Here is a 14263-nt window from a genome sequence, read left to right as displayed (position 1 = left end):
TAAACCCCACCATATCAATAATTACAGTAAGTGTAAATGCTCTAAGCACTCCCATTGAAACAGTTTGTCAAATTGGATTCAAAACAACCATAATAAAAGCAAACAAGGAAACAAAAAACAATAGAAAGACAACTAGGACATTTATTTAAAAATAAATAAATAAATAAACTTTTTTTTTTTTAAAGGGTCTTGCTCTATTGCCCAGGCTGGAATGCAGTGGTACAATCATAGCTCACTGCAGCCTGAAACTCCCGGGCTCAAGTGATCCTCCCATCTCAGATTCTCAAAGCACTGAGATTTACAAGTGTGAGCCACCACAGCCGGCCAAGAAACTCACTTTAAATATTAAGTCCCAGGAAGACTAAAAATGGAAAGAAAAAAAAAAAAAGGGAAAACATATGCCTTACAAACACTGGGACCAAAGAAAAGTACAAATGGCTACACTATTCTCAGACACAAAAGCCTGCAGAACAAGGAAGATAACCAGAGTTAGGAAGAGATGTATTTCATAACAACATTGTTTATTGGCAAGGCTGTAGGGAAGCAGACACTCTTATATACTGCTAGTGAGAATGCAAAGTGGTGTAACCATTATGGATAGGAACACAGGAACAGCTAGCAAAATTGTACATGCATTTACTCTTCTATTTCTAAGAATTGCTCCCAAAGACAACTGTCAAAAAACACAAAAGGCGCAAATACAAAGCTACTCACTGCAAGACTGTAATAACGAAAACAACCCAATGTCCATAAATTATGAACTGGTTAAATAAATTATGATACAGCCACATAATAAACGAGGACCTCTCTATATTTAAATGGGATAACTGCCAGTCCATGCCATTAAAGAGAAAAAAGGTGAAGAAAAGTGTATATAGTTTATCTTACTCATTTATCAAATGTGCGTACATATACATATGCAGACAGATATGTGCATGGAAGGGGGCTTTTTTTTTTTTTTAATCTATGGGCAAGAAAGGCAATAGGTTAGAGGTTTGACGAACAGATGCTAGACTTCTGAAATTTACCTTGCTTCCTTTAGATATTTTTAAAGCCATTTAACAGTTCATATAATTAAAAAATACATTAAATTTTAAAAGAGCAACCTTTCAAAAAGAATGAAACAAATGAACAAGGGTATGTATCCATGTGATAGCATAACCACCCAAAGAATAATTATTCCAAATAGCTTTAAAACAGGAATTTGACTGCAGATCTCTAATATGATACACACCAAATAAAAAAGAGAACTAACTAAAAAAGTAAACGACTACTTTTAGGAATCATATTGGTGGTGCTACTGCTACTATGAGACTGCTATGGACATATTATGGGATAAAGCAATTGAGTTATTATGTAATATTACAGGGTTATTATCCTGTGCTATGAGGGGAAAAAAGAGATACAAATGTAAAATTGAAGTTCAGTAAAAACCATGTAATCCTAAATTTGAATTGGAAGAATCGGTATAAACAAACATGAATTTCATCTTTCAAAAAAGCTATGTCTACTGAATTATCATAGAGTCATGATTTATACATTAGCAATTAGTACCCACAGGACTTGTGTTGTGATTTCTTAATACCATTCCCATTAAAGGGAACCAGAGCCCCTCGGAGAATTGGCCAATTCCAGGTCTGGGGCAGAACAAGTACAAGACGGTCCTAGAATATCTTGTTATACAAGATAGCAAAGAAATTACAGAGATTATTGGGATTGTTCCAAAGGACTCATGGACTAACCTGAAGAGGCTTCCAAGATTTTACACAGGATAATCTGGGCATCAAAGCATGCGATCACTATAACTGACTGAAACACAAATACGTGTAAACTCATTATGATTTTTTTAAAAACAACACTCAACTGGTCACCTCTGGAGTACACTAGTCCTCTTTATTTTGAATATTACTAAATTACATTCAAAAAATCAAGCATTTATCCTGCCTTTCCTAAACAAATACAATACTGGGAAACCAAAGAATCGATAAGAATTTCCTTTTTACAAAAGCATTCAGCTAGGAAGTGAAGAAGAATGACAATAAGAATATCAAGACTGATTACTAATATCAACAGCTGCAAACATCATAGAGAGATGGCCAGCTATTATGAGCCTCCTGACAGGAAAGCATATCAATCTTATAAAATAGTCCTGTAAAAATAGAAAAGTTGAACCAGAATCCAATCAGGTCTCTGGATTCAATCACCATTTTAGAAAAAATAAAGAAATATGGCCAGGCACAGTGGCTCACACCTGTAATCCCAGAACTGTGGAAGGCTGAGGTGGACAGATTGCTGGAGCCCAAGAGTTTGAGACCAGACTGGGCAACAAGGTGAAACTCTGTCTCTACAAACCAACATAAAAATAAGGCAGGCATGGTAACATGTGCCTGTAGTCCCAGCTACTCATGAGGCTGGGTGGGAGGACTGCTTGAACCAGGAGGTCGAGGCTGCAGTGAGCTGTGATCGCACCACCGCACTCTAGCCTGGGCAACAGAGCAAGACCCTGTCGCAAAAAATCAAAACAAACAACAAAGAACAACCTATCAAATTATGTCTAAGGGATACAATTAGCAAAAATCAGTCTATGGATAACCCTTCAAGAGAAACAACCTGATTCCTACTGCAAGCAGAGTGAGAGCTGGAGAGAAAGCCCACAAGAAACAAGATACTTAAAAGACACAGCAACCAATCACAATGTATAAATCTTACTTGCATCCTGAATCAAACAAACCATTTTTGAGGAGGAAGGATGGCTTGAGCCCAGGAATTTGAGACCAGTCTGGGCAACATAATGAGAGACTCTATCTCTACAAAAAGTTAAAAAAAAAAAAAAAAAAAAAAAAAAAAGTAGCCGGGTGTGGTGTCTGTGGTTCCAACTACTAAGAGGCTGAGGTGGGAGGGTCACATGAGCCCAGTCACTTCAAGGCCACAGTGAGCTACAATCTCACTACTGCACTCCAGCCTAGGCAACAGCACGAGACCCTGACACAAACAACAACAACAACAAAAACACATTTTTTTAGAAAACCAACTGGATATTAAGTTATTAGTGTTAACTGTGTTTGGGATAAAGATATATAGATGAAATAACAATATCTGGGATTTGCCTTCAAATATAAGAGGAACAAGGGAGTGTGTGGAGGCACAGAAAAAATAAAGCTGGCTGTAAGTTTATTCATTGTTAAGGCTGGTTGGTGAATACATGGGGATTTGTGTTCTCTATTTCTGTGTATGCTTGAAATTTTCAATAATAAAACTTGGAGAAAAAAATAGTGTAACTAAAACACTAGTCTTTTAGTCTATGTTTTGTGGTTTCTTTGTGAAATAAAAGATTATTATTCTGTGGTTACTTCAGTAACTAAACTTCATAGACAAGATCTATCTTCTCACTTGATAATGCAAACACCTATAATCTTTCCCCAATAATCAAGAGAAAAATTATTGTTCACACTAGCAGCAACTTTAGCTGAGACTGTTAAAGATAGTTATGTGAAATTTTAGCTCATCCAATGTTTTACATACTCAGTTACTTTAACAGAAAACAAACTGAAACAATGAACACCAAAAAAAAAAAAAATCTTAAGAATTCTGCAGTACTAAGTCAATGAAAATAAATAACCACCCATGCTGACTGCTTTTGCTATTAAAATGAATTTCTTATTCCCTCATTAAATTGACTTTCTTCCTTCAAGTTTTTTCCTTGATAACAATCATACCAACATAGAAAATGAAAAATACATTCAAACTGAAAAATACATGAAAACCCTGAAGAAAAAACTCAGCATTTCACTACCCTGAAACAATACTGTCAACATTTTGATGAACACTCCTAAAATTTCTCTAGACATATTATTATACAGACATTAATAAGTGAGGATATAAAATACACAGTACTTCGAAACATTGTTTTTTAAACCAACAATGTGTGTAGAACCTCATTTGTCAAATATTGCTAAGCATTATTCTTTTTACCAGTCACATAGCTCTTAGTGCATGTATAGTATATGGCTATACCAAAACTAATCTCATACTGATAAGCATTTTAGATTTAAAAGTTTTTATAAACACCTTAACCACAATACCATGAATATCCCTGTGCTGGCTGTTTACATACTGTCTCTGAGCTTTAAACCTACCCTTTCATAATCTGCTCAGAGATCCTGAAGCTGTAAATCTGCAAAGAGCTGGTTTCCTATTAATTTCTTCCACTACAAGGCACTAGAGCTTCTTAAGGCATTCTGAGCAGTAGTTTCACTGCTCCCCAGCAATAGCCAGGCCACACCATACTTTGGCAGTGTGTTGGGTGAAACTGGCAGGGTTCCTCCACCTCTTAACACTACTTCTTCCCAATTATCCCACCAGCTCTAGAGCTACTAGCTGCTTCCAGCAATTTGTATCTCTGGATTACCAATGCAACTTTTTTCTCTTTTGTCCTTTAAACATCTGTATTAATTTGTTTAAAATACAGTCATGCCTCACTTAACAATAGGGATACATTCTGAGAAACGCATCACTGGATGATTTCATTGTTGTGAGAACATCAATAGAGTATACTTACTAGATGGTATAGCCTACTACACACCTAGTCTATATGGTATGACCTATTGCTCCTAGACTACAAACTTGTACAACATGCTACTGTACTGAATACTATATGCAATTATAACACAGTGGTAAATATTTGTATATCTAAACATAGAAAAGGCACTGAAAAAATATGGTATCAAAGATAAAAGTTGTACCGCTGTATAGTGCAGTTCCATTATAATCTTACAAGACCACCATATGTATCTGGTCTATCATTAACCAACATACCATTACGCAGTACGTGACTTTATACCTAGTATAGTTTGTTTCTCTGACTGAACCCTGAACTATATGATAGATTATGTGCACATCTTTTCTAATTATCTCTGGGATAAGTTCCTGAAAGTGCAGAGTCAAAAACTATACACATTTTAAGTTTGCATATATTACCACATTACAAACCTAGAAGCATAGCATCATTTTATACTCCCAAGAGAGCATTGTTGGAATGCTAACACTGGTTGCATCACATAATTGCTTTTATTTGTATTTCCTTGATTACATAAGCATCTTTTCATGATTTCGAAGGCTGACAGGACTTCCTGCTTATAAACTTCCTGTTCATTCTCTTTGCTAGTATTCTATGAGGCTTATATTTGTTATTCCTTCATTAAGAATCTTTATATAATACATTGCAGCTGGGCACGGTGGCTCATGCCTGTAATCCCAACACTTTGGGAGGCCAACGCGGTCAGATCACTTAAGGCCAGGAGATCGAAACCAGCCCGGCCCACATGGCAAAATCTGGTCTCTACTAAAAATACAAACAAAAAAATTGCCAGGGATGGTGGCACATGCCTGTAATCCCAGCTATTCAGGTGGCTGAGGCACAAAAATTGCTTGAACCTGGGAGGCAGAGGTGCAGTGAGCCAAGAGATCATGCCACTACACTCCAGCCTGGGAGACAGAGTAAAACCCTGTCTCAAAAAGAAAAAAAAAAAAAAAAAGAGTCTTTATACATTTATACATTACAGGTATTAACCTTTTCTAATTAATATTTACTGAAAATAGTCCTCCAGTATATAATTTGTGTTTCCAACTTATTTCATGATTTTGGCTTTTATCTAAATAGTGGTTCCTCACCTCCACTAAAATATAAAGCAGAGACTTAGCCTGTCCTCTTTATTACAATATCCTCAACACCTAGAACAGTACCATACACCTAGAACCATACCATACATGGTGGGGCAGGGGTTGGGGGTGGGGGGTAACCCATAGATATCTTTTGCAACAAATGAATTTTAACAAAATAATACAATCCAGGCCAGGCACGGTGGCTCATGCCTGTAATCCCAACACTTTGGGAGGCCAAGCTAGACAGATCACCTGAGCCCAGGAGATCAAGACCAGCGTGGGCAACATGGCAAAACCCTGTCTCAACAAAAAATACAAAATTTAGACATGCATGGTGGCATGTGTCTGTAGACACAAGTACTTGGGAGGCTGAGGTCGGGGAACTGATTGAGCCCCGGAAGCTGAGGCTGCAGTGAGCCATGATTGAGCCACTGCACTCCAGTCTGGGTGACAGAGCAAGACCCTTTCTCAACAAAACAATAATAGTAATAATAATGATAATCCAATCCCTCAGTATTTCATTCACGACTTTGGTATTAGTGTCCCTTCCTCTACAAACAAGGAAGTTATAAAAATATACCAGTTACCTAGTAATTTGATTAATCCATGTTATATACTTAAAGCAAATCCATGCTATATACTTAAAATAATGCAAGAATTTGTCTTTGATTCTTCTGGAATATATGTAAAATCAAAGTAAACAGTCTATTTTCCTTTCAAAACTGCTTGTTAATTATTTACTAGGTAACCTAACTTTTCCTGGCCAATTTATTTGCTAAACATTATATCCCCCCCCCATCCACCATTATTACAGCATTGCAAATTTCTTGTATACTTTACTTCTAGGTCTTCTGATGTTTACTCCCATAATAATGTAAATGACTGTTGGTTATATAAGAAAAATTTTGGATTTTTACATACTTATTTTGGCTACTCCATTTTGAGTAGTTTTTCGGTTGATTCTCCTGGATTTTCCAAGAAAAATGAAAGCCTCTTCCTTTCCCACACTTGTATTTCTTATTTTATATTCTTACATAATTACACCAGTTAATGCTTCCAAAACAATGTTAAACAATAGCAGAGACAGTGTGGTTTCTCATCTTGTTCCTGCTTTTACCGGGAATGCTACTGGTGTTTTACATGATGCTGCCTATTGGTTTGAGAGAGATTAATTATGTTATGAAGGTACTGATTCCTATCTTATTAGATTTAATTAGAAACAGACTGATTTTTTTGGCCAGGTGCAGTGGCTCATGCCTGTAATCCCAGTACTTTGAGAGGCCAAGGCAGGTGGATCACAAGATCAGATCGGGACCATCCTGGCTAACACAGTGAAACCGTATCTCTACTAAAAATACAAAAAATTAGCCGGGCATGGTGGTGAGCACCTGTAGTCCCAGCTATTCAGGAGGCTGAGGCAGGAGAATGGCCTGAACCCAGGAGGCAGAGCTTGGAGTAAACCGAGATCGCGCCACTCCACTCCAGCCTGGGCAACAGAGCGAGACTCCGTCTCAAAAAAAAAAAAAAAAAAAAAAAAAAAAAAAAAAAAAGCCCTTTCAGCATCTATAAAAAATGATCTATTGTGTACCCTTTTCCCTACTTATATAATAAACTGTAAACATAAACAGTAGGCTTATTAATATTATACCAACCCTCTCTGTACACTCCTAAAATTAACCATGTCTGGCCACAATATATTCTCATTTTATTATTTAAATTATCTTTTTACTAATATCTTACTTATACAAAAATCACATATTAGTAAGATTTGTGTTAGGGTTTTCTTAGGGGGTGGGGGGATATCTTTTACTAGGTTTTAGTATTCATGTTAGTTATCCTGGCTGTAAAGAAAATAAGTGCTTTCTTTTCTATACTCTGAACAATTAAAAGAATTAGAATTCCTGGTTTCTTATACATTTGAAATATCTCCCTCAAGACACAACTTACACTGGTGCTTTTATTAGAGAATAACGTTTCAATTTCTTTTATACCTACAGTCTGTTTGGTTTTTGTCTTTTCTCGTCTTGAACTTACTTACATCATTCTTAAAAATCCAGGTTTTCAAATATATTTACATAGCCATATCCAAAAGTTAAATAATTAGAGTAAAATGATAGGCAAAGACAAATCAGAGATACACAAACAAAAAGGAAACAAAATCCAGATTTAGAGGGCATAAACAAAACTGAATTCCAGAGGGAAAAGCATACAACTATGTAGACAGGGTAACCACACGATTAAAAAAAGGGTGGTACGTTTACTGAGTCCTGTACACTTAAGAATATCCTTCATCTGCCCCTACTTAAAATTAACTAGGACTACCTAGGAAATTCTTTAGTTATACTGTTTCTTCCATCAGAGCTCTCCAGCTGTTGAATCATTAACTTCAGAAATTGTATGTGGTTTGCCGGGCGCGGTAGCTCAAGCCTGTAATCCCGGCACTTCGGGAGGCCGAGATGGGCGGATCACGAGGTCAGGATATCGAGACCATCCTGGCTAACACTGTGAAACCCCGTCTCTACTAAAAATACAAAAAAAAATTAGCCGGGCGTGGTGGCAGGCGCCTGTAGTCCCAGCTACACGGGAGGCTGAGGCAGGAGAATGGCGTGAACCCAGGAAACGGAGCTTGCAGTGAGTGGAGATCGCGCCACTGCACTCCAGCCTGGGCGACACAGCAAGACTCCGTCTCAAAAAAAAAAAGAAATTGTATGTGGTTTGAAAAGAAGTCAGCCAGCTTCATTATTTTCCACTGCACTGACCTAACTAGTTTTTCTTGATATTTGCAAGATCACCTTTGCAATCCCTGATAATTTAGCAAACTGCACCAGTATATTTTCCAAAAATGAGTCTTCATCTCCAGATTCATATTTTCAATCATTCAAAACAAATTTATTATTATTCTCTTTAATATTTTCCATTTCCCATTATTCTACTATCTTCTCCATAGACGTCAATTACGGTTTTTCACTATCTGCAATTCATTCTCTTTAACTCCATTTTTTCTGTCCAATTTCTCCATATTCTATGCAGATTTCCTCAAGCCAAATCTCTAGCTCACTGATTCCATCTTCCATATTGTTTACTCTGCTCCTTGCTACTTATATTAAATTATATTCTATAATCAATATCCTTAGCCCTTTTTCATGTATTATCTCATTTTTGTTATCTTTTTTCTCCTCATGTAATTTGCTGTTTACCTTCCTTGGCAGCTTAAATGACTAAGACTTTCTTTTGATACTAGAAAAATTCGATTCTAAATATTGCTTATCAGTTACTTTGGAATGCTAAGATCATTACATAGGTTTTGTGTTTGTTAACTTGCTTATCTGTATTCTGTTAATTCATCTTCAAGTAAGAAAAATTCTCTGGCTTTGCTATTTAAACAAACGTATAGTTAGCATCTCCCGGATGACTGAACACTTCTCTTAAAAAATTAACGTAAAAGCTCCCAACTCAGGCTGCAGTTGCTTCATCACCTGGCTAACTAGCATAGGAATTAAAGTTAGGACTAAAGGTAGTAAGTCCTTTTTCTCTGTGTAATTTATCTCCAAATTTGTTAAAACTGTTACAAGGATAAGAACCAGTCACTGGAGCTATGGGTACATCACATGCTGTGATAGGATCCTCAGTTTTGGCACATCTAAATACTTTTAGGAAAGTCAGACTCCTGAGAGACAAGCTGAGTCACAATGGAACTCATATAACTCATCGTTATGGAACCCCATAACTCATCATCATTTTTCATTTAATGGGTCAAGCGTATAACTGTTTTCTGCTCCCGTAAAGTCGGTCAAAAGATATTTCCTTCATGATTTTCCTTAGTCTTACCTCATCACTAAACTTTGCTCTTCCTGGTAAACAGGTTGACCTAAAGAAAAATACTATGACCACAAAGCCTCTCCTTTAGTCCTAGTACAGCTAAAATCAGGTTCTCTTTCTTTCTCTTAAAGTGTGTCCATACAACAATATCCTCCCTCTAAATTAGCAAATAATAGGACACTTACAGTACACTGCCAATACATATCCCTTGTCAGTCTTCTCACATTCAGTACAGTCTTAATGGCACATCTGGTGCCAATTCTGTCCAGTTTGTGGTAGCTTTATTAGATACATTTTTCTTTAGGTTCTTTTTAATTATTTTGATGAATTCAAGAGAAGACAGTTTAATCAACAGTCTCTTAACTGTATTATTTTTCCTCAAAATCAACTCACCCAATTTAATAAAACATTAAATCTACATATATAGTTTATCTCCTGGAAGAAATTATTATGAGTTATTTCATCAAGAACAGTGTGTGCACACTGTAGGAATTCAGTATCAGCTGAGTTAATTCTCCTCATGAGAAGTATCTGAAATATATTCAGTATATAAATCAAATAATTTTAAATACTTCAGTTCCACAGTAAAGCAATACATTTTAAAATGTCCCATGTACATTTCAAATTGTCCACCTTTTGACCCTGTTCTTGTGGTTCTACAAATATATCAAACCATGTTTCTTTAAAATATAAAAGTTACTAGGAAAAACAATCTAGAATGAAAATAATAAAACCTCCAGGGAATAAGCCAAACTTGAACTCTGTCAATGCTCTAATTAGAAAAGAAACTGCGGTAATGGGTATCACACCACAGGCATTGGAGCCAAACAGGCCTAAATTCAAATCCTGGCTCTGTCACTTGCTAGCTATATGACCTGGGTCCATTTACCTCTGAACATTAGATTCCTCATTTGGAAAACCAGGATAATAACTGAACTTCTGAAGGCCGGGCGCGGTGGCTCAAGCCTGTAATCCCAGCACTTTGGGAGGCCGAGACGGGTGGATCACGAGGTCAGGAGATCGAGACCATCCTGGCTAACCCGGTGAAACCCCGTCTCTAGTAAAAAATACAAAAAAATAGCCGGGCGAGGTGGCGGGTGCCTGTAGTCCCAGCTACTCGGGAGGCTGAGGCAGGAGAATGGCGTAAACCCGGGAGGCGGAGCTTGCAGTGAGCCGAGATCCGGCCACTGCACTCCAGTCTCCGCGACAGAGCAAGACTCCGTCTCAAAAAAAAAAAAAAAATAACTGCACTTCACTGAATTGTCACAATGTTTAAATGAGACAGTATAATAGGTGGACATTCAGCAAATGGTATACAGCTGTGTATAGTTTATACATAATGTGTATGTATAGGTATTACATATGTCTGTGCGAGAAATACACATACATAAAACCAAACTCATCTCTGATCTGACTAGGAGAGCCACAGCAGCATCCAAAGGGAAGCTTATGTTCTGGGATTACTTAAAAATTAGAAGTCAGGGCCGGGCGCGGAAGCTGATGCCTGTAATCCCAGCACTTTGGGAGGCCAAAGCAGACAGATCACTTGAGGCCAGGAGTTGGAGACCAGCCTGGCCAACATGGTGAAGCCCTGTCTCTATTAAAAATACAAAAATTAGCCAGGTGTGGCAGTGCATGCCTGTAATTCCAGCTACTCGGGAGGCTGAGGCAGGAGAATCACCTGAACCTGGGAGGTAGAAGCTGCAGTGAGCCAAGATTGCGCCACAGCACTCTAACCTAGGTAACAGAGTAAGATTCCGTCTCAAAAAAACAAACAAAAAAAAAATTAAGAAGTCAGTTCCAAACAATAAGGTTTCTTACTCTTGCCAGAGAGACTACTGTTATAAAATTTTAATATGTTTCTATTACCATTTAAATAATTGCCGGCCAGGCACAGTGGCTCACGCCTGTAATCACAGCACTTTGGGAGGCTGAGGCAGGCAGATCACCTGAGGTCAGGAGTTCAAGACCAACCTGGCCAAAATGGCAAAACCCCATCTCTACTTTACAAAAAATTAGCCGGCCGTTGTGGCGGGTGCCTGTAATCCCAGCTACTCAGGAGGCTGAGGCAGGAGAATCGCTTGAACCCAGGAGGCGAAGGTTGCAGTGAGCTGAGATCACACCACACTACACTCCCAGCGTGGGCAACAGAGTGAGGCTCCATCTCAAAAAAAAAAAGAAAATAATAATAATGCCTTGGTTCTATTTATCAGCAGTTTCTAGAATTAAGTACACATGAACAGAAAGGAATAACAAAAATTATACCTGAAACTCTTAATTGCAAGCTAGCTTTACTCCCAGTCTCTTTCTAAGGAAAAGACCCAGGGGCAATTCTTCTCCACAAAAACCATGGTACCCCAATCACAACTAACCGACTCACGGGTAAGCCAGAAGTGATGAGGTAGAGGTGAAAGCAACCACCTATGACTACGCCAGTATCAGAACCACCTATTCCATATTCTCTCCAAGAACTAGAAGAGATACACATAGAGAAGCAGTGACATGTAAGAAATGAAGATTTATTCTTCTGATTATAAAATCTTGAACTATGATTATCCCAGGATAACAGCTCAATTTGCAATTATGAGAAATACTGGAACACAGAAAAAATTGCACTGCTGTTAAATATTCCATGCTTCTCTACTTCCTTGTGTCAATTAAAGCCCTGCTTCTGAAATTTGTTTGTTTGTTTCAGTACCCTAAATCACAGAGGAAACTGAAGAATATTATAGACAGTCCTGATGAAATTCCTTTGAAATTTCCCATCATACCTTAAATTCATATGAATTGTTTATTCTATGCCATAATATACCAGGGATTATCAAACTGATATATCAGAAAAATATGCCATGTTTATCCCCCAAGTTCACGCATCTTCTAAAATACCAATCAATGCTTACTCCCATGAAAGGAGAATCTAAACTGAACATTACAGACTTAAGATAACCTAGACAGTTTTTCCTCAAAACTTGAAAGATTCCAATTATTACATAAATCAAGAAATAATTACGTTTCTGATGTCCAGAATATTTATCAAAATAAACTCAACTCACGATCTGATGTGTGGAAAATCCTCTTCAATTCTGCTTCCTGTGTTTTTGAAAATTTGTAATGCAGCTTCTGCTACTTTTTCATCATCCATTTTCAGACAAGCCAGTAATGATTCAAATGTTTCAGCAGAATGAAATGAGATGGGATGTGTAAATGAGAGTACCTATAAAATGAATCATAAAAATGATTTGTAAAATTTTTTCATCTTTGTAATACAAATCCAAAATATTACATATTAGAAATACTATAAATCAAAATCATAAAAAAAGTTATGTTAACCAAAATCTGAGAGCACTATAAACAAAATTTAAAACATACTCAACTATGTAATGGAAATGTTCCTCTGTAGGAAGACTGTATGATATAATGAAGTAATTTCTTCCAAAATTAAATTACATATTAATATAATTTTAGTCAAAATAATTTGGATTTTGATTATTGTTCAGGTTTTTTGGTGGAGAATGAGAGGAGAAAAGGGGACATGAAGAGAGAATTTAACAAAACATCTCTCATCTTCCCAATAAACATCATTAGCAGAGACTGAGTAAGAACAGAATAAACTAGGGAAAGGGGTAAAACACTGACAAGATAGTAAAGAAGTCTATAAAGTTCCAATAACCAAATCACAATGGTACGAACATTAGAATAATCATGAAACAAAAAATATAAGGCAGTAAGTAGACTCTAGAATATATAAAAAATTAGATTATATAAATTGTAAGAGATTACAAAGAGGTCAACAGAAAATAAATAGTCCTGAGAAAACTGAATAGCTACTGGGAGAAAATCAAATTAGGCCCCCCGCCCCCACAACACACTTTCAAAATAAATTTCAGATGGGTTGTGTTTAAGATTTAAAAAAACAAAAACAACAAAAACCCTCTGGACAAGACAGGGTTTTTTTAAGCATAAAATAAACAAAAGGAATCAAATGTGGAATGTAAAAAAAAACAGCATGCAGCAGAAAAATATACTAAGTATAATGCCACATTTATGTTTCTAAAATAATCAAAATAAGCAACATGTTATTTAGAGATACATACATAGATGATAAAACCATAAAGAATATTGAAAGAATAATAAATCCAAAATTCAGGACAATGATACCTGGTGAGGGGACGTGAGTAGGCAAGAAAAAAGACTACTCAGGGAACTTGAACAATATTTTTAATATTCAATTTAATGTGACACTCTATCTACTTTTCACTTGTATTCACTTGGTTACTACATATTGACTTTTCACCTGTATTCACTTGGTTACTATATTTTACAATTTACATATAAGAGAATATATGTTTATACATATATCAAATATGTACCAAGAAAAAGCAAAGGAAATACAAAGCTCATTTAAATCAGCTAAAAAAAAAACCACAAAAGACAGAGATGTCAGTAGATGTATGAACAAAGGATAAAAATGGTGAATTTACCATAGGGAAAACACAAATGATTAACATGTGGATAGTGGACCTCACTAGTATTAAATATGCAAATTAAAACATTATTTTTGCTTATCAGATTTGCAAATCTTTTAAAAATGTATTATATTCCATTTTGTGAAGGTTAAAAAGATGGGCACCTTCACATACTACTGATGGAATTATATATGGGTAAAATTTCCCTGTACAACAATTTAAATATACATTGCTCCAAGAATTTTGAAAGTGGTCACTCTCTTTAACTCAATAATGCTCTCCTAATTTTCTAAAAAATATGACATTACCAAGAGATC

The 14263-nt window shown here is 36.4% G+C and overlaps 1 protein-coding gene across 12 annotated transcripts in view; it reads right to left on the bottom strand.

Moving 5' to 3' along the window:
- PDS5B (PDS5 cohesin associated factor B) overlaps nucleotides 1-14263 on the bottom strand; it is a 189304-nt gene that overhangs the window by 57768 nt on the left and 117273 nt on the right. For all 12 annotated transcript variants that reach the window (XM_005585608.5, XM_005585609.5, XM_005585612.5 and 9 more), the window contains one exon: nucleotides 12534-12694. In XM_005585608.5, the coding sequence (XP_005585665.1) occupies nucleotides 12534-12694 (161 nt within the window). The remainder of the gene's footprint in view (nucleotides 1-12533; nucleotides 12695-14263) is intronic.

Source organism: Macaca fascicularis, chromosome 17, assembly GCF_037993035.2.
Source record: "Macaca fascicularis isolate 582-1 chromosome 17, T2T-MFA8v1.1".
Lineage (NCBI taxonomy): Eukaryota > Metazoa > Chordata > Mammalia > Primates > Cercopithecidae > Macaca > Macaca fascicularis.
This window is presented reverse-complemented; position numbering and strand designations above follow the sequence as displayed.